Source organism: Chroicocephalus ridibundus, chromosome Z (assembly GCF_963924245.1).
Source record: "Chroicocephalus ridibundus chromosome Z, bChrRid1.1, whole genome shotgun sequence".
NCBI lineage: Eukaryota > Metazoa > Chordata > Aves > Charadriiformes > Laridae > Chroicocephalus > Chroicocephalus ridibundus.
Window position 1 is genome coordinate 77,697,573 of NC_086316.1, and position 20,799 is coordinate 77,718,371.

General features: G+C 45.1%; 1 protein-coding gene across 10 annotated transcripts in view; it reads right to left on the minus strand.

The window, feature by feature from the left end:
* CELF4 (CUGBP Elav-like family member 4) overlaps positions 1–20,799 on the minus strand; it is a 712,910-nt gene that overhangs the window by 50,625 nt on the left and 641,486 nt on the right. For 6 of the 10 annotated variants that reach the window (XR_010069051.1, XM_063319986.1, XM_063319981.1 and 3 more), the window contains exons 8-10: positions 15,671–15,820; positions 4,611–4,676; positions 2,878–2,958 (exon numbers count right to left, since the gene is read on the minus strand). Coding sequence is in view for 9 of the 10 variants with exons in the window: in XM_063319986.1 (XP_063176056.1) it covers positions 2,878–2,958; positions 4,611–4,676; positions 15,671–15,820 (297 nt within the window). In the remaining variant the exon portion in view is untranslated. The remainder of the gene's footprint in view (positions 1–2,877; positions 2,959–4,610; positions 4,677–15,670; positions 15,821–20,799) is intronic. The other 4 variants (XM_063319988.1, XM_063319989.1, XM_063319984.1 and 1 more) reach the window with 1 other exon arrangement.

The following is a 20,799-nucleotide window of genomic DNA, read 5'->3' on the forward strand; positions in this document are numbered from 1 at the left end:
TCGAAATCTAATCTTCGTGACACATTATGAGAGTAGAATCAAGGTTCATTTCTACCCTGACATCTACCATGGCTCTTGGTTTTATGGCTTTAAGTTATAGATATTTCTGTTCATTAATACTTAAGCACAGATAGCCTTGATTTGGACAAAAAGGAAAGAAAACTTTTAAGGAATGCACAGTTTACGAATGGTCTAAATTACAGGCAAACCATGCTGGATAATGGAAAAATCCATGATTGAGAGCACAGAAGCACATGGTAATGAATTCTGTGGTGGGCCCATGTTGATTTGGCTTGATTGGACCTGAGCTGCTAAACCACTGCTCTGCCCATGCTCCTCACCCTCCAGCTCATTGTTAGTTTTTTATCATGGGGACAGCTGCAGATCCAATCTATCCCTGGGTGTCCACTGGCAATATGAGTAAATATATACCCGTGCTGACAGCAGTTATCTATCATTGCATCCCCAACACTGGGAATCAGTGGCATAAGAAAAGGCTATGACTAGCCTATAATTAAATGGACTGTAATTAAAAGCCAGTAATTAAAAATGGACTGACTTGCAAGGTTGTAGGAAGTTATCCTGCAGCCCTTTGGTCAGCTACACACCGCACCTCTACGGCAAATCACCAGAGGCTGGAATTTCATTGCCTTTTCTGCACCTGCTTGCTATTCAGTCCCCAGTACGTTTCAGCACAGGGCAGATGAGAGTCACAAGCCTGCACCACTTTATTTTAATATCTAAGTGTACTTCTGCTTTTCAGAAGCTGCATCAAGATGAGTAATACCGTACAAATTTTAAATTACCCCCAAGTTTTGCCTCGTTGACATGGCCTGAATCAAGACTTCATCTCTAGCTTTGATCGTTTTGGATCTGTTCCACCCCAAGCTCCCTGTCATCTGCCGGCAGCCTCAGTGCTCATGTGGAAGTAATGACTAATCTCTACAGGAACGCTGCAGCAGCCAAGCGACTCTGGGCTTGTTATCCAACCGGGATCTGGGAGCAGAGAGTTAGCGTTGTTATTAACAATGTGATCATTGATGTTATTGTTGTGGTAGGGCTGGTTCATTAACAAATCAATGTTTGTGCACGTCCTTGCAAACATAAAGTACTCTTCTCAGCACTAAGCATTATTATTATTAGAGTTCCCTCTTGCAGTGTTTTCATGTTAAAGGTTAGAGATGCTTAAAGGTCTTGACCCTCAGCTAAAAGGGAGTGTCGTGCCTTAGAGATTCTCCTTCTAGTAAGCAACAGAGAAAGCCACAGCATCAAAACACTGCAGGAAAATGGAGGTCACTGGGAATGACAATTTGCATTGTACTGGTGGTTCATCTCATATATCTGGCCCCCAACCACCCTCAATACCAGCTGCTTACAGGAAGGAGCAAGGAGTTATGAGATAACTTGTCCACTGGGTGACACAAATCCTCAACCCACAGACACACCACGCCTTGCGAACATGAGGGTCTTTGGGAAGTGGGTCTTCAAGGTGTGCACAATAGTTATCTCTTGCTTCTGATGGTTCCTGGCACAATGCTATGCTGAGAAATGATCTGCTCGCCATTTTGTCCTGTGCTTAATCTAGCCCCAGTAAGTAATAAAAAGCAAAGTCCTTCAGCATGGGGGAAACATCTCTGTAACGATACGTTAGGTCTGTGCATCTGTTCTCACAGCAGGGACATGTACTAGAGCTAATCAGGAGCTGGAAGTTGTGTTCCCCAGGAAATTCTGACATCGGAAAAAAATTAATTCCAAATTAGATCGAAATGCCGACATTTCTAATTTTCTTACAAAATGAGATTTCTCCCCCAAAGTAGTTCTAGGCCATCAGAATGTTTTAGTTTGATAGTGTAATCTTGATTCATTTCATTCTGACTGTTACACTATATTAAAATATTAAATGTCATTATATATATATAATAACACGAATGACATAGAATGTATCTGAATTAGTGATCTAACAGAGGATAGAAGTTGAAATGTAATTATTTAAAATTAGGGTCTCTACACTAAGCTGAAGCACCTGACTTAAATGCCTTACTTAGGTAAGCAGTCTCCTCTTCTTATCAAAAGGGAGCAGTGGACTCCCTGGAGGACAATTGGGACAAGCTGAGTGGATTGCCTCTGAGGATGCCACTGCTCCCCAGTGACTGTAAAGGGAACATTACGTGGCATGTTTGCCTCCCAAAACATTTACTTGCAGCAGTGGGAGATTCACGTCTCCTTACTTTTCATGTCTCCAGTGAGGCCATCCAGTCCTGAGGACTAGATAACCCAGGCTGCTGTCATAGTCAATGTAAAGAAATAGGTACTTTCACTACACGGTTTGTCTCTTTCTGATATAGAGATTGTGCTCTAGAAGGGATGATTTCTGTTTCCAGATTGTCAAAGAAGGCTGAAAGGACTAGATCAGCCTCTCTAAACAGCAGGTCTTTGTTCTCTAAATAGCAAGTGTCTGAACTTATGTTACTGGTTTCTAATTAAGGGCCACCAGTGCTTTGTTTCCTATTAAATTCTTTATTCCAATGAAATTGCATTTTTATCTGCATTCACGTTGCTTGTCTCGAGCACAGACCCCCACTGGACATTATTGCCTAGGTTGCTAGCAGGTCTTTCCATGGCCATTGCACATCAGCATGCTCCCCTCCCTGGGGACTGAGGGGATCTCAGCAGCGATTCCCCATGAGGGTGTTCCTGCATACTACTGTTAGCGCCAATGATGCCCTGCCACATGTGGAAATGGAGAAAAGACTTAGTGGACCGGGGATTCAAAGTAATTGGGCGTTTAATGGCTACTCTCTAGGTGTACGAGGAGGGGAACCAATGTGGTAGGGGTGGCATGCTGGGGCCAGAGAGGAGGACAGCCCATTTACTCACCTTCTCTCTGTTGCTGTGGGATCATGGGAGGTGGCTGTGGGAACGCTTGGCTAATCTGGCCATAAGCAGCAGGATAAGCAGCTATAAGAGAAAGAAAGGGAGAGAAGAAAGAGAGACAGATTTCAGTGCTGGGAAGCAAGGAGGTTTCACTCCAAACCACCATACCAAGCTAGAGGTGGGCTTTTCCCCTGCATTTTGGCTCTGAAAAGCCATCTCATGCAGCCTAAGATGTGGAAGAAGCACCACAGTTGTGCCCCAGGAGGTGCCACCTGGCCCTGAGCACCCATCCTGCCTTCAGCTTCGTCAGCAGTAACACCGGGGACAGCCATGTGGTGTAAATGGGGGTCTCTGCTGAGCCACGTAGCCACCCCAGATAGCACTGGAAACACATTCATTCACGAGCTCAGCGCAGTGATGACCATGCTGACAGCCACGCAAAGAGCGCATGCACACGTTTCCCTGTGTCGTCTCTCTTGTACCCTGATTAATTCACATGCTCATAAAAACTGTTCACATGTGTGCTTCCTCCCTTACCCTAACCTTCATATGCCCACACGCTGTATAGGCACAGTTGTACATACATTCTTGGATATACGTTTTCTTTCATGTCCATAGAGACTTCCTTTCTCTCACACAAACAGAGTGGAAACAGTGTGCAGCAATTAAACAATTTGCCCCACCTCAGCTCCCCCACCAAGCAGACAAGGGGAGCCATTCAGTACCACAGATGGTAGATGATGTGCCTTGCTGCTAAAAATACAGAGTACGGGTCGCCTGCGAGCCCAGAGAGAGGGGGATAGGGGCCATGTGTGTGCAGAGGGGTTAATTAACAGCTCAAAGGGTTGAGCTGCTTCCCATCTATCAAACCTCACAAGCAATAAATGACAATAACTAAAACACCGGCAAATGAAGCCCTACATGGAGAATTAAATTAAGTTTCCAGATACAGTGCTGACATCAGATAATAGCCATTCCTCAGCGGGAGCCCACGATTGCTCCAGTTACCACAGGAAATAATGACTTTGGGGTGGCAGCTTCCTCGCAACGTTGGCCATGGACACCTCGCGAGGGGAGGCTGAACACGGCAGGGTCGTGGTCTGCACCAGGTCACTTTGGCTGGTGTCAGTCCATCAACTGCAAAGGAGCTGCTCAGCATACAGGGCAGTGCGAGTGGAGCCTGACCCACTGGGAGTGATGGAGAAAGCTGCTGGGAAGTCAGGAGCATGTCTGCATAGCTCCTAAGCCAGCCTCAAACTAACTAGCTGGGGTATGGACAGTGTAGACATACCCTAAAATATGGGTAAGTGCAGACATACCGTACCCTGCCGGGCACAGCAGCAGTGGCTCTGCAGGCTCTGGTTGCCCATCTCCCCCTCTCTCTGCAGCACTCAGAGCTGTTATAGAAAGTGTCCACCAAATCTGGGACCCGATTTTGCACTTGTGCACAGTGCTAAGCAGGCTGGACGTGGTCCAGCCAATGAAGCTGCCCTGAGGTACAAGTCAGAGGGAGCCTTTCCCTGGGGAAAGGGAGGAGGTTGTCTCCTCAGGGAGAGAAGAACCTGGGCTTTATAGTTTTTTTTGCAAGAACTGCAAGTTTAATCTGAGAGCCTGTGTGCCCCAGCTCGCCCCTGTATCAGCAAACATCTCCCTTCCCCCAGACCCTTCAGGCATGTTCAGAGATTAAAGGCTTTAGAGAAGAGAAAGGTTTATTGGGAGAAAGTGTTAATACTAACGACCTGCGTACTGCTGCACTCCAGCGTAGGCTTGCTGCAAGGGGTCTGCTGCAGTGGGGCTCTGTGCTGTGGAGACACAAGAGAGAGAAGGAATTAAGGGGTTAAAACATGACAGGCACTCTCCCTTCCTCTTCCCCCACCAGCACGTTGTGTGAGACAAACGGACCCAGGGGCTGAAGGTCCCAGAAGAGGAGCAGCTCTCGCCAGGACTGACACTGTGCTAGGTGCTGTGCAAACTCAGATCTCAGCGACAGCTACAGTCACATGAAACTTTCAATCAGAGCAGAAAACAACAGCGGCATAGCAGGGGGAAGGAGAAGAGAACAAAGCAGTGTCTCCTGCCATACCAACAACCCTTCGAAGGACTGTGTTGCTGCCAGGCAGCCCCCTGTGAGAGAGGAGATGCTGCTTGGAGGGGAAGGGGACGCCACTTGTCTGCTCCAGGGAGGATGCTGTGAATCTCTGTGTAAGGCATGCAGTCCCTTGCTGGCTTCAAAGTGCATTTTCTCTCTTTACAAGTGTGTAGTCCTCCCCCCTAAAACTGTTTATTTTTGTGAAACTTTGAAGTCTAGCTCAAATACAACAAAAGCTAGTTAAGATTTTTTTTTTTCTTTTTCCCCTTTGGTTGATAGGGAGAGAAAAAGAGAGAGAGAGAAAGAGAAACGTGTTGGATAAGCTCTTTCTTTATCTGCAGCAATAAAATATTTAAAGCAAAGCTTGGCTGAACCTCCAGTCCAAATGTCACCTTGGCCCTAATATTTCACCTCTTGTTATGAGTTTAATTTGTATTTATTGGTGCTGCACTGTTATACATCTAAGCAGTCCGTCCGGCTTCTTACTTGTAGAATGATCCCTTAGGGAGCTACCACTTTCCCCTCCATCCCACCTTCTTCCTTCCTACAAGCACAGAGGTGTGGCTGGAGGCAAGGACTTGGAAGCTACAAAGGTGTGGGCCTCTTGGAAGGAAATCTGATGCCATTGACCTATCCAACAAAAGACACTGACTCCATGCCAAAGTGTGGGGGAGGTTGGTAAACATGAGTGTTACAGACCCAAGGAACACCAAGAAAGTCTTTTCTTACAGATGCAAATGCCAGCTTGAACCTTAACTTCAAAGACCACCATTGATCGTGTTGGAAGCTTGCAAGATCTTGCACTTTTCTCCCAAAATACAATTAGGAATGTTGAGAAGACCAAACTTTGAGGGGGAAAGCTGGCCAAGGCTTGGAGGGTTCTGTTTGTTATGGGCATTACTGAATTACAAGGACCTGGAGGCTGGGGTAGTCACAGGAAGAAATATGTGGGATTTCAGTATTAGTTTGGAATTTGTTCGGCTGATTTTCTAGCTGACTTTTGGCAGGTCTCTCAGTATGTATGTATGTGAAATGGAGAAGCACTGCCATTATAAGGATTTTCACCCCTTGAAAGGGGGTGTGAGGACCCTTCATTAAAACCTGTGAGAGATTAGTGGAAGGCATAGTAGAGATACAAAGCTATATTTTTAAAGAGCAGATGCTCCAGGAAACTGGAGGAAATTATTGGAAAATATAAAAATTGTTTCCGCTTAGTCCTGCCATCTTGAAAAAGAAAGCAAGTAAAGTCTATTCTTTTTAACCTCTGCTCAAAACTGTTTTCCTCTAAACCAGAATGCTGAGCATATTGTTCCAGAAGAAAACTGAACAGCTATGAAAAGTTGAGTAATACACCGGTTCCTGCACCACTTTGGGAGAATGGATCATAATAACTTGGACCCCCGAAAAATGACCGAGTCCCATCAGGTAGAAGATATCTCCCGAGGAAGGTGAGGGGACACGTGGTAAAGGGAGCAAATATTTATAAGATAGCTGTGGTTTTGCAGTCTGCAGTAAAGGAGGTGATCTACTGTGTCTGCCCCAAAGGCAACCGCCCTTCCTTGGTTGCACTCATCTGTTTATAGAGCTAGAAAAAGAAATTATCTTTGCTATTTCGGAGATACACTCACAGCACTTCCTTTCCAGCTGAGGCTGGACTCAGAGCTGGACTCAGAGCGGGACTCTCTGACATGCAAACAATTAGCAGTGATTGTCTCTTCATTGATACGGGAGAAGTCACTGAGCAGTACCTGCCTGTGGTCCTTTCCTTTATTCCTTGCCTTAGCTGAGCGCGGGTGGGAACTGCCCGCTCTCACAGCTATCGTTGAGTCTACGTCCTGAACAGGACCACCTGCCCCACTGCAGAGCTGCTCTCCTTACCCCATCTGTGGATATCTCGCCTGCCTTTGAAGCCGTCCTCTGTCCATTGTAACTAAGCCATTCTGCTTAGGAAAAATACACTTAAAATCATGGTTGACCTTTAAGATTAAATATTAAAACTGGACAAATGCTTTATTTAAAGGGTTTGGGACAACAGGCCTTTAAATGCACACTTTTTCCCTCCCACATAAAGCTTTTAGAGTTTATTATTTTCTGGAGTCTTAATGACTTGTCAGCATAGGTAGTACCTAACTGGGTGCTTCTTTCTCAGGAGGCTACCTTGTGCCCCAGATCACACAGGGAATTTCCTCCTGGCACGTAGCACATGCAAGCCGGTGGGAAGATTCTCCCCTGGTTTCAGTGAGCTTTGCTCCAGGCTGGGAATCACTAACTTACGGGTAAAGAAGATGCAAGGTGACAGGTCTAATACATAGGACCCTAACATTGACCCAGCCATCCCTGGACGGTCTTGAAAAAGAGTGAGTCAAAAGCATCCCGTGACTGTAGGACTAGACAGCATGGGGAGGCAGCAACCCCTGGCTTGGGGCTCGGTGTTTTACTTATAGTCTCATTCCCTACCTTGCTGTTTGGGAAAAGCGGTTGTTGTGAGTCACCGCCTGCAGGAATTTAACTTGGCAGCTCTTAAAAGCTAAAGTGATGACCTTTGCTCACTGAAGAACTTGTCTTCCTTAGCTCAAAGAGTGTATTTATTCAGCAAATGAAGATGTGACTTCAGCACAGTGGATGTGTCCATGCTGGCCAACACGACTGGTGAAGACGCAGGGACACAGACTCCAGGGCCGGCTGAGTACCCCGGCACGAAGCCAAGGTATCTTGGGCAGCCATGAGCATATCTTCATGCTGCTGCTCACTCTGCCAGATGAATTAAACCCAGTGAAGGGCATAACTGCCTGTGCTCCCAGCTGTAGTGTGGGTGAAGCCAACAGCTGGTATCGATCCAGAAATCTCAAGACACGGATTAGACATTTAAGGAAGTTGTGGCCATTCGGTGTTCGGTAAAGTGACAGCCCTCCTACTTAATAATCACCCATGAGAAGTTCAGCCAGGGCTCAGATGTACGAGGGGCTCACAATCCAGAGCCAGTCTGCCCCAGGGGTTACGTGTGGCTGTAGGCTGGAGAGCACCATGTGCTAAAATTCAAAGTGGGAAGGAGACATGAGTCATTTCTGTGTCTCAGCACAAGGAGACCATGAGGGAAGGTTGCTTTATTCCTCCATAAGATACACATAACTTAATAAGATGTACACCCCGTGGCCTTCACACAGATCATGCTGTGCTAAGGTAGGAGAGTTACCCTGTCTCAGCCATCCTTTCTATCCATTCAGATGGTCAGTCTTCTCTCTTACTGCAAATATTAGCTAAGCACGGGCATGCAGGGCTGGGAGGAGACCTCAGCTCCTCTGCGTGCTGTCTGTGCCCGGGTATAAGCTGCCTGTGGCCCAGAAGCTAAATAACTGAGTAAAGGCTGGTAAGAGCCACAGGAGTATAGGAGACACTAGATGAGGGACATGAATATCATAAAGCACCTTAAAGGGGCTTTTGGACCAGAAGTATCACATCTCTAAGTTGTAACATCATCAAAAGACCTTGGATGTGCTGGTGACTATCTGTGCAAATGTGCCCATAGATAACATTTGAAATAGCTTGCCTTATGGTCAGACTCATGAAGATCTTACATCCAACATACAGATATTTAAAAGATTAAACGTGATGTAAAGTACACACTGAGGATCAGCTGGTGAAGTGAAAGAGGCAGAGCGGCTCCTGAGAGGCCAGAGGACAACTATCAATCATGTCAGCCCCGCTGAAGTCCATGTAGCCTTGCTGCTTTACAGAAGCTGAGGATCTGGCCTTGCCAGGGCAAACAGATGCTAATAGTAACTTCATTTGGCAGCTCAGGGCAAGAGCCTTATCCCTGGACATCGCATCTATATTAGTTTGATCATTTCCATATCTCCATGGGAAAAATCCTGCTCAGATACAATTGTCTCTCTGCGAGACAATCCTGGCCAAGATGCCACAAGGTGACCATGGCAGATAACCTTCCATAAACCTGGAGACATAAAACAAGCCAATGACCTACTATATGGCCATAAATATAAATTTAACGAAGGCAGCACTTATTCATTAGGGAGAAGTCAAGAAATGACTCCCAAGTCCTTCAAAGAAAGTAGATCCGTTAATGTCACTTTCTGAATCCTCTGCCTGATGCCAAAAACCAAGGATGATTTCCCAAGTCAGCATGAAATACCAGTGCTTTAAAATTAACACCAGGAAGCTTTCTTACTACCGATATCTCTCTAGACTGAAATCCAACTTTTTAAAGGGGAATTCAGCTAGTGTTAGGCCCAACGTTTGGCTTTTGTCAGAGAATGAAAGGACGGAGGTGGCAGAATGAAGCACATTGTTAAAAATAAATAAAATCAGTTTAAGTGATGTTCTATAAAGAATCCTTTCTGAGATGCCAGTAACCCGGCTACAGTGTCTGTCCAAAACAAGCTGTTATATGGGTGCCCCAGGTGAACATGGCTGTAGGGAGAGAGGGCTGGAGCCTGCTGTGATGGTCAGGGGTGTAAATCAGGAGGAGCTGCACCGAAGCCAGTGGGGGTGGTGAGCTAAAAGGATGACGGTTACTGCCTAAGCCATCAAAAGGGGACCCTCCATCCCCCTCAGTGGGGTATGGGACAGTGTCCTTGTCCCAGCTCAGGGTAAGAGAAAGCCAAGGGAACCTGCTCTCTGCAGTCAGAAGGGCCCACTGCTTCTGAGGGACAAAAGCAGGATCTGGCATCTTTTGAGATGCTAAGACACCCTGAGATTTCACTTTGGTGGAAGGAGTCAGTAAACCTTACACCTATATGACATCCTCTTCACCCCCTGCTTCTGATTGCCTATGCATTTCCCAACAGACATGCTTTATTCCATCTATTTCACTCTATTTTGCAGTGCTACTCCCTGCACCGGTCTACAAAAACGCGTTATCACCCAGATCCACAGCTTTGTGCTCTGCCCCATCTATTCATTCCTCCCACTGTCCTGGAGGTATTTTACTCCTCTCCCAGGAGCTGCAGCTTAGCCACTGTCACCTCTAGGAGTCTGGATGGGGGAGGAAGACGATCAAAGAGAGGCAGTGCTATTCAGTCAGGGTGGGGGAAATAAAATAATGACAGGGAAAAAAAAAATCTATGTGAAGGCCAGGATTAAAATAAATAAATAAATAACAGAGTGGGAGGGCTCTATTCACCTTCTCCTTAAATCCAATTTAAATCACTCTCTACAGCCCTAATCTATATCCATAATTATATCATTTCGTACAACAAGCTTGCGAGAGGTCTTAAGAAATTTATGTAGATTAAAATTCATGGGTGCCATAGTACAGATTCCATATTATTAAGATTGATTAGGACAGCTGATGCTGTGATTAAAGAAGCCAGCGTTTACTGTTGTAATTAATTAGGTATTCAGACACAACAATAACTGCAATAACAGAAAGAATGTGCTGATCCGGCAGAAAACAGAGACTGATCCTGTGTTTTATAGTCTCATTTCACCATTTAGGGGCCGGACACCACTCTGTCAAAGACACGTTGTCCCACTGTCTCTTCCCCTACACGTCAAAGGAGCCGAGAAATCCAGAGCATTTGTGCCCTCTACTCCATCCTCTTAGTTGGAAAAGCCCTTTTGGTGGCATCCCCAGGTTTTGTAGATGCTTGTTTGGGACAGCATATGGGCCTACTATAAAATTCATATAGTTTATCCCTGGAAATTAAGTTTATTATTTTCTTAATAGTCCCACCTCCACGCCACATCCCTAATCAAGCAGCTGCTGAGATGGGTGCTCTGCAAAAACACGATAGGAGTTATGTCTGGAAATGAAGAGTTTCCAGTGGACAAAGCAAGAAAGACACAGAAGACTCAGAAATGCAGAGAGGTGGAGGTGGCTGGCCAAGGTGACAAATTAATTCAAGCGCAGAGTCAGGACCAGACTTGCCTCCTTTTGCCTAAGGCCATAAACACATAAGTCAGGGTCAGGTTTTAAAAGCTATTAAGGCACTTAACTCCATATTTTTGGGGAGCTTAGTTTAAATCACCTTTAAAAATAAAGCTCAAGGTCTTAACTCACTTAGGTGCCTCTGAAAACATCAGCACAGAGCCTGATTTGTATTTACACCTTCTTCCAGATCAGAGGAGAAAGCACTTTGGCTCTGGAAAGGCTCCCACAACAGCCTTAAACAACCTCATTCATTATGGCCGCAGCACGATTGTTGGAAGTACATGGCATCATTAAAGTAGCTTAGACTACAATTGAAGATGGCAACTTGTTATTATATTTTTAATGAGTGCATTCCTTCACTTATTTATTTTACCAGTAAAGCGTGGTTTATGGCACGTGGCAGATTGTTACAAATGGGTCAAATAAATGTTTCCTAGTCATAATGATATTTCAGGTGCTCACTGTTGCAGTTTTGGAACTGCTGATACAAAATATGAACAGGAAAGCTCTCATGCGGAGATTTAGGGTGGACAAAGAAAACACAGCCAAGGATTTCCTGTAGTAAGTAACTCAGCCTGGGTGCCATTGAGCTATGCACATTTCTAGGGCACGGTGTATGTCTGGACTGAGTGCTGTGGGGCTTGGTTTTCACCCTGGACCTTCCACAGGTGCGGGAGGGTCATTCGATTTCTGTTCTCCTGATTCACCCCCTCTCTAAACTCTCCTTGTCTGACTCCTTTCAGGGACGAAATGTCAGGTGTGGGGTAAGTCAGCCCCTTCCTCTGCCTCCACAAGTGAAGCCCTCATCTTGCCCAGCATCACTGGATGGTGTCTGTTGAGGTCGGGACTGATCCTGGGACCGACTGGCCCGGAGCAGCAGCCTGCCCATCAGCAGAGCTGCTAGCTAATTGACAAGCTAATAGATAAGGCTGTCATATTAGCAAGCCGGCAGCTCCTCCCCTACAAAATTAGCTTGCTTAATGATAATAATTACAGATGGAGTTTGAATCCTGTCTCTGCTGGCAATGGGTGAAATTGGTTACTGCCTGATAGCTCTTTGTTGAGCCAAGGAAAATGAATTGATGGTCTCAGTTCAGTTCCTGAGACACGAGTTTCTACGGCACAGGAATTCACCCATGGGGGACACCTTTACTGCCAATCCCAATGGTGGCTTGGAAACCTGTGGGCATAAAGGCTTGGCTGCCCACTCGTACCGGCAGCTAGTCCTCCCCGGGAGGGGGCTGGACCTGAAATAGGGTATGAAGTGGAGCTTGCTTTCTTGCTTGCTTGTAACCAAAGGGGAGTGGGAGGGAATTCTGCAGAGAGGAGAGAGAGCGCTAGCCCTGGCAGTGGTGTCCAGGACTAGTTTCAGAAGGTGTACTAGGTGGACAGGTTCAGAAGTAGAACCAGTAAACAAGGTGATACATTTATAATATGTTATGAGCAACAAAGGGAACTTTGCTTTTGTATTCCTCAGCAGCCTAAGTCCTGGCTCTGGTCTTGCTGGGCATCCCTTGGCCCAGGAGGAATAATTTTGTTTGGGAGCTGTTGGATGCTATGTGTGTATTTCTGCTTCTTCCTGGGCACATCACTGGGCAGAAGACCACAGAGCAGTCCTCACTCTTTTCTGAGGGCTCTGCTCTGTGCCTCCTTCCAGTTCCCCCATTTTGCTGATCCTTTGCCAGTCAATCCCTTCTCTCTCGTGTTTGCTGCCCTTTGCTTTCCCCATTTTCTCATCTTTCCCTCCCCTTCTCTTCCCAAGGAGGCTTTATTTTTGGAGCGAGCATTTTATCCAGTCCCTCTCAACTCAATCCAGTAGAGCAGGACCTGATACTGGAAAGCAGAGAGCTGATGGTGTGAGACGCAGCAGAAACCGATGCAGATGGTCTCCACTGTTATTGTACATCACACACACTGTCACAAAAGAGGCACTGGGCTCTGGGTGGCTAAGAAGCTTTGGCAGAAGAGCGCAATCCCTGTTACTAGGGCTAATATGGAAATGGCAAACACCCTTGCGCTGCTGCAAAGTGGCTCACAAGACCATGCCATAACAGATCATGCTCTTGTCCCCACTACAAGTTGTGACACATTGCCATGTTCAATGCCTCTATAAGCTGAAAGACTAAAGGGCAGGTATTAATACCCCAAAAAAGCCATCTTTCCAAAGGGGCTCAGACTAGCGGAAGGGGAAATATTTACTCCTTTGTGATTGTATCAAAAAAGTGCACTGTGTGGCATTACATACCGTCTGAGCTTGGAGAAGGTGAGAGCAAGGCTTGCAAAGAGTATGCCTGCAAGGAATGGTTTTCTAGTGCTACTGCATGATCCATACCCTGGCTGAAGCACAGAAAAAGTGAATTCCTGCAGGGAATGAGGCTGTGATCAGAGACCTGGTGAGTAGGGACTTTTGACTTACTCTTGCCTTTGCCCCAAAGCCATGGATGTTTCAGTAGCTTGACTCAAATGCTACTGTGTGTGTCCCTGCTCCAGACATGGGGAATCTTAAAAAAAGAGCATAGGGGAAGACAGGAAAAAAAACTCAGTGCAACTACACAGTAAATACAATTGCATGCTATGGACCTTTTTTTATAGTGCAAAGACTGGAGTTCTTGGGTCCTTGAGATGCAGCATCAAAAATATTATAGTTAGACACAAAGGTGGATGTGTAGACAAACTGTACAATTAATGGGATTTATTTGGGTCTGAATGATGTGGATGTCATGCCTCTACAGATTTTGATTGTCCTGTTTTGCTATTTTCAGGCAACAAAGAACATTCTGCTACAGGACATAATGGTGTGAACCCACATTTGAGTTTTTTGTGGAGTATGAAAGAGTATCTGACAGCAAAATTCAGGCTTTAAACAATATATTGCAAGTCATAATCATAGCAAGACTATGGTTATGTACATAATACTGCAGCACTGTTGGCCACTTTCAGAATGAGAAATATACCATAAAAGAAAGTTGTTTGGAAGATGCTGACTTTGAATGGGGACTGGCATGTTCTTTACTTCTCCATAATGTTAGTGCAATTGCATGCTCAGCTTTATTATTTTATTTCTACCCTTGCATTTGGAAACACAGACACGCAGAACCACAGGTCAGTGCCAGTAACAGATGCTACAGAGGAAAGTGTGAAAAATCCCATAATCAACAACGATGGAATAAGCTGCCCAGTGATGAAAATTTCTTTCTAACCCCTAGCAATTAGTGGCTGGCTTATATCATAAAGCACGAAGGTTTGTGTCCCTTTTACATTTTTATCCAGTCTAATGTGACTGTGGATGTTCTCATTACCCATATAAATGTCTAATCCTTTTTTGTTTTAATGCTGCTAAGCTGCAGGTCTCAATAGAACCTGTGGCAAGGAGTAAAGTTTTGGAGAGTGCATAAACGCTCCTGAGAAGGAAGAGGATAAGATGGAGCAAATACAGGATGTGTCCTACACTCAAACTGCTACAAAGGAACTTGCTTTCAGCATTTCCTTGCCAGTGAGGATAGGGAGAAGTAAAAAGCGAGGTGAGGGTTTGGCCTCCACTGTTCCCTTTACGCCTCTGCTATACCTTAAGATGTCCCTAAGTTATTGGGAAGCTGAGCACCGAGAGCTTCAGCACTTATAGCTGAAGACACATCGAGGTAAATCCAAACTTCAAACAAAGCAGACTATTTGGATGTCAGCTTTACTGGCAGAAAGGAGCCTTTTTGCCTGCAGTGAAGTGGAGCGGGGATGAGTATCACCTTTCAATGTGTTAGGCTGTTGGTGTTTGTGCAGGGACTTACTGTGAATTGCTGGCTGAGCAAGTCTCTCCAAAACTCGGAGAGAATCAGATTATATAACCATGGATGAAATACCTAACTGAAAGCTTTCTTTAATCATGGGGGGTATTTGGAGATAGTAACAAGAGCTCAAGTCATTAAGATTAATCTAGAAATATCATCTGTTCTCGGATGTCTGCAGTAATGGCTCATGGAAGATTAGCTAAAAGGCGCTAGATAAAGCAGAAAAAAGATAGACATAGAAATGGATGAATAAACAGAGAGATGATAGACTGGCAAACAGGTAGATACTTAGATAGATGGATAGTTGAACAGATGGCTATATTTGTATAACCTTAAAGACACGGTGCTCTCTTGCTGCTGTGGCTGAGCTCACTGAGCACTCTAAGGACTCCTTCCAATCTTCTGATGCCTCTGTAAGCCTCCAAGAGCTCCCCATTCCTCTAAGCTGCTACAAACATGTATACGCATGCTTAACTTTTAGCACAGTAAGCCCCTTGATTTTAATTCTGGTTAAAGTTGAACTCGTGGCTCAATGTTTACAAGGTGAGAAAGTGGGAAATGAAAGTTATTTTTTCAATACTTCTGATATTTCTGGTCTTTCCTTTGCTACATTCACAGCGGTTTTTCCAGTGACATTGTCTGAGCAGTAACTAGGTAAGAGCTTTCTATTTCTACATTGCGTGATATTTTTCCTTGTAGCTCATGAAGTCCCCTGTGATTGTCCAAATTCTAGCTAAAGCAAAACTTGCTGGGTGTCCTGATTGTATTCACCAGACAAGTCGTCCATCAGATTAGCACTCAATTCTTCAGCATAAAAATTTTCCACCTCCAACATGCCCTTGATGTCTTTCATCCAGACTTATGTGTATTCAACTGTAGCTGGATAAGACCTAACTACCCCAATGCTAGAGCGAGCCTTGATGGTGTGAGGTATAATCCTTCTGAGGTGGCTCATGCTACACAAAGCCTGTGTATGTGGACAATCTCCCTCAGACTGAAGGAGGGGGTTGTGGGCCTGGCATTGGTCTGGCTTACCTGGGTAAGGGTGGATGCCATTAGCAAACACGGCTTCTGCGGCGGGCTGCCCATTAGCCTGCGGCGGGAGGCCAGTGAAACCATTCACCCCAATTGGAGATGGGATGCTAGGCACAGCTGGTGCAGTTATGCCAGGAGGCGTGCTTCCACCTGCAAGTGGGGAGGACATAAAATCAGGGCTGGTGAGTACTGGAAGCAATAACAACATGGAGAAAACTGCTGACACAACAGCTGTGACCCCCACACATGAGCCTTCTGATAATCCAAGACATGAAAAACCTCCCAAGTTGTCATGCTAAGAAAGGGACTCCCTGACATTGCTCCTCTATTTGGAAAGCATTTAAGAAAGGCTTGCAAAACTTTCTTCGACAGAATGAAGCTTTTGCCTGGTAATCATGGTCTCATTGCTAGCATCAAGCAATAGAGGACTATAGAAATATCAGTCTTCCTCCTCAACTTTCTCCCTGGAGTATTACCTGTTTAAATTGCTAAATAAACAGACATTTCTTTCCTAGATATCATTTAGCACCAGAAGCAAATTCTCAGTCCCGCCTTTCTACAGCAGTTCCTCTCAATTTCTCTTTGGATATGTCAGCTTTGGGGGTGTACCAGTTTCCAGGACTACTCTGTCTGCACTCTCTCATGAATACACAATTCACGTTCAAATCATTCTGAACATTTCTCAGCACCAAAGAACCTTAAAAGGTTTGGCAAGTTGATTTGTAGCCTAAAGGCAGCTGGTGATACTGTTTTTTAGTGTCACTCTTTGGCCCAAACTTGACTTTGTAGAGTTTTAGCAGAGATCTCCCACTCAAAAGGGGAAAAAATTGGTCTAGATCTCTTTCTTGCATGGAATCATACTTCTCCCCTTCTTCCCACATACATCCTGTAATGCTGCTATTTCAGAAGAACAATTTAGTCTTTAAGTTTTAGGTAGGAATTCTTGAATTTCTGAGGGGAGAATTAAATCCCTCTGCTACCCCATTGCCTTCTCCTATCTATGTTTAAAATGTCTGGGCTGTCTGTGCTTCTTGCAACATATTCAGGATGTTTTGAAGGACCAAAAGTGCGTTTTCAGTAAGTATGAAATAATATTTTTCTCTTACCAGCTGTGGGTGGGAACTTAAACTATCTGATTTTCAGCAATATCTTTTATGTGTCAGGATATACTACTGATTGAAAGCACCATTTTTGCAGTAACCTCTTTTTAAACTAATTGCAGAAATTTTCTTCATCATAGCAGCAATTCCATGATGGTTTAGTCTAATAATACACTTTAAGGACTGCTTAAATCTGTATTGGTGCTTTAAGAAAGCCCATACAAATGCTTGACATGTTTTAATATGCTCTGATTTGAGAGGCCCAAAAAAGGCAGGCTATATTTCAGCTCTTTTCTTATACCCCAAGCAGAGAAGCTGCTGCTTTCCCTTTGCTTATTTAAATGGTGTTGGCCTTTAAAAATGTCCTCTGTGGAGGTACAGGGAGCCAGCAGTGGCAACTGAAGTCCAAAGGCAATGCTCTTAGCATATGCCATCAGCTTGAAAATCACAAAGGCTAGGTAAAATTTCGGTTGCTGTTCTGGATCTCTGCTTTATTTGCATAGACAATGTGAGTAATTTTTTCTAAAATTGCAGCAAGGGATTTGTGCTTGCTATTTTGTGCATGTCTAAGGAGTTTAGGCATATTCATTGCAATTCTTTAATTTTCTTCTTATAAAGAACCCCCCTGGAGAGGTCGGATCTGTAGTTGGAGTAAAACTGGCATAATGCCACCACAGAGAACAAATGGCAGTGATCCATGCCACTTGTGGGTTTCATCCCTGGTTTGAGATCTCTTGCTGTAGCTACACCAGTTGCAGATTTACAACATGGAGGGAAGGAGAAGAGCAGGAAGGAATCCTAAATGAAATTTCATTTCTAGCCCTTCTGTGCAATTAACAGAGGGGCAGACCCACTGCACACTCACTTTTCACCCTGATTATACAAATGACGGGAGAAATGCAAAACTTGAACCAAACTTTCAGAGATGTCAATTTAATTGCCTCGCAATTATGGACTGTCGTGTGAGATAAAACTGGCTCTTGATGGAGAACCATCAAAATGCCAGCAAATAGCGTAAAGTTTTTATGATCTGAATTGCCCACTGGGACTCCCTACTGCTCTCCATTGACTGCAGACAAGCCAGGTGAGTTGTTTAAACTGTATGTCTAACTTTTGTACTGTTAAAGCCAGGTTAGATGGGTCCTGTATCTAGCCTGTTAGATTTGCCTGGATCCGAAACTCTTTAAGTTCACAGGTCCCATGGGAACTTTTGAGCCTGAGTGAACTCATGGCCATGTCCCAAGGAACCCACTCCCCTGTAGGTGGGAAGCACAGAAAACCAGCTGGATTAGGAGGCCTGAAGATACCAGCACAGAGGCACGGCGCTCAGCCAATACCTCCAAAGCCTCTAGGACTTCTGGGTTACCAGTGTCCTTTTTCTAGCACAATTTTTCTTTTGCTTAGGAAAGATCAAAACATTACTTTTTTTTCTTTTTCAGTGTTCCAAACACTTTTTCTAATGCCTGTTTTTCAGAGAACTTTGAAATGTTTCATTTTTATTCCAAGTCAGAACAAAGATATACTTCAATGACTGGAAATCCTGCTATGAAGCAGAATGATCATTTTCCATTTGGCTTCCTGAATGCTAACAAAAGCCAGCAGGAGAATTCATGTTAGGCTTCAGATATCTCCTGGCTACTCAGAAATCGCTGTTAGTGTTGTAGGCTTGCTTGTTCAGACGTTATGTGAAACATTTTCTATGTGCCTTATCACAAGCTTTGAGAGTGCTGTAGTAATGCAAGGAACCATTTCAAAGTCTAAACATCTCACCCAAGGAATAATTGTCAATGGACATTTCCACAACCCATTACAGAGGTTTTTCATGAAGGAAGCTACCCATTCAAGGTAAATCCGCAATAATGCCAACATGCATAAGCTCCATGATTGAAAATATGTCATAAGGACAGTGCAAAATCTGCCACCGTGAAAGAGATCAAGGGATCATCTAAACCAGCATCTTATTTTCAATAATGACCAGTCATGGATGCTCTGGAAAGTATGTAAAAAACATGAGCCTTCCTCTACTGTGCTCTGACATTAAGAGTTTAACAGTCCCCAAGAGGTGCCGCGTACATCAGAGGAGGAGCAGAGCTTACACTGAAGAAGGGCCAGGATATCTTTCATGTGCTGGATACCATGGCAGGCACAGAATTTGTCTGTTGTACTGCTATTTACACACCTATGTCACAGAACTTGTTCATTCTCAAGGCTTATTTATATGCAAAAGAGCTTGTGCGCTTTGTGGTGAGGCCATCACAAACCACCGCCTGGATTCAGCTTTCCAGGCCCTGAGAGCATTTGAATTCCAGGCAGTCTTTGTTTGACTCTCTCTGCTCCCACCAACACAAAACAAATCTAGCTAATGCAAATATGATAATCTTTCCAGCAGCAGGTTTAAAGGGTGCACATATAATTAAGCCACTTTTCTATTTGGATTTGCAGTAGCTCCATCGACTTGTTGTTTATACATTTATCATTGTGTAAACATATATTTCAAAATGTGTGGTATAAGATTTTTGAGTCAAGCGCTTTTCGTTGGCTCTCCGTAAGTTTGTGTGGAATGAGATCTCTCTCTCTCTCTCTCCTTTTTTTTCTCCCTCATATTCTAATGCAAGCAAAGGAAAAGATACCTATCTGATCGGTAGCTGCTGACATTGTTCCCAGCTACAGATTGCAAAGCGACGCTAAGCTGTGTGTGAGCGGGGAGGTTTTCTTTGGCAGACAGGTTAGCAGAACTCTGTTCGCTAGGAAGGGCCCCCAAGCCTGTACTGCTGCCGTGCCTTATGTCCCTGCCACCCAGCAGGGACATTACTTACTCCTTACTCAGGCCCCTTACTCAGCCAGGAGGCATCTTTCCTGGCTGCTTCGTCAGACAGCCCTTTCCTGCTCCCGTGCTGGTGCAGACCTCTCCATGTTCGGCAACGTAGCTGCCCCTTTCCTCCCTCGCTGCTCTGCTTTGCAGGAGTCCCAGATCCTGCTCTGCCCAGCGGTGCCTGCACCACCGCTGGCTCAGGCATAGCTCACTCCTCCCATGTCTCACCCCAAACCTTTCTCAAACTGGTTCCCTCCAGGTCAGCTTGATGTTTCAAGGTTCACACAAAGGCATTGGTATGCCATGTCTTTCTGAACACAGTCCCATCCCCAGCGCCTCTCATAGGAACAACCTGCATCACTCCCAGGGACACTTTTATCCCAGCCTCTCCTTTATATATTGTCCTCTGAAGATGTATCTTTGAGTCCTCTGCTTCCCTACCAGATTCCGCGGTATATTGCTAAAATGTCAAAATCCTGACTTCTTTCCTCTCATGGTTTGGCCCCACTTTCCCTCCTGCCCTACTTCCCTGCTGTTAGGCCACATGCCACTCTGTGACTATCAGCCCTGCCAGTTCCTTGACCTGTTCCTGCCCAAATGATTTCCTTCTGCTTCAATCCCCAGGAACGCCAGTGTTGTTTCTCTGCCTGTTAAGATGCCCTCTGCATCTTAATGCTCTGCCCACTGAATCATATACTGCAGCTCCTAGCATGGGCTTCTTGTGACACCTCACAGCCTGGCCAGATCCTGGCAGCCCTTCACTGGCCCTGTCTCCGTTCCAGCAGACAGAAACCTTCTCACCAAACACTTGCATTCCAGGCAGCACCAGAGGTCTTCCCTGAGTACCTCCTGTCCTGTTTCACGGTAGGTAAAAGGCTTATGTGTCCCAAAGACATAGCTCACCTTGTTAATGATATTGCATCTCACCACAAACCTTATTTTTTTTTGTCTTGGACCAGCCTGACTGTGACAGCACCAGCACTGACCCCTTGGACATCTATATGCACCACCAATAAACAAGTATATGTCACTGAGGGGTGTTTGTGCCATTTGTGCTCAGAGCTAAAGGGACATTGTGGAAGAGATGAGGCTGAGAGGGAAGGGTCAGGGCAGAGAGCCCTTTCCAGTGCCTTTGCTGCCAGCACCCTTCCTCCTCCCCAACAAGACCTTTGCATCCCGGCTCTGGTGGGTCTCAACCCTCTGGCTCTCCTCACCCA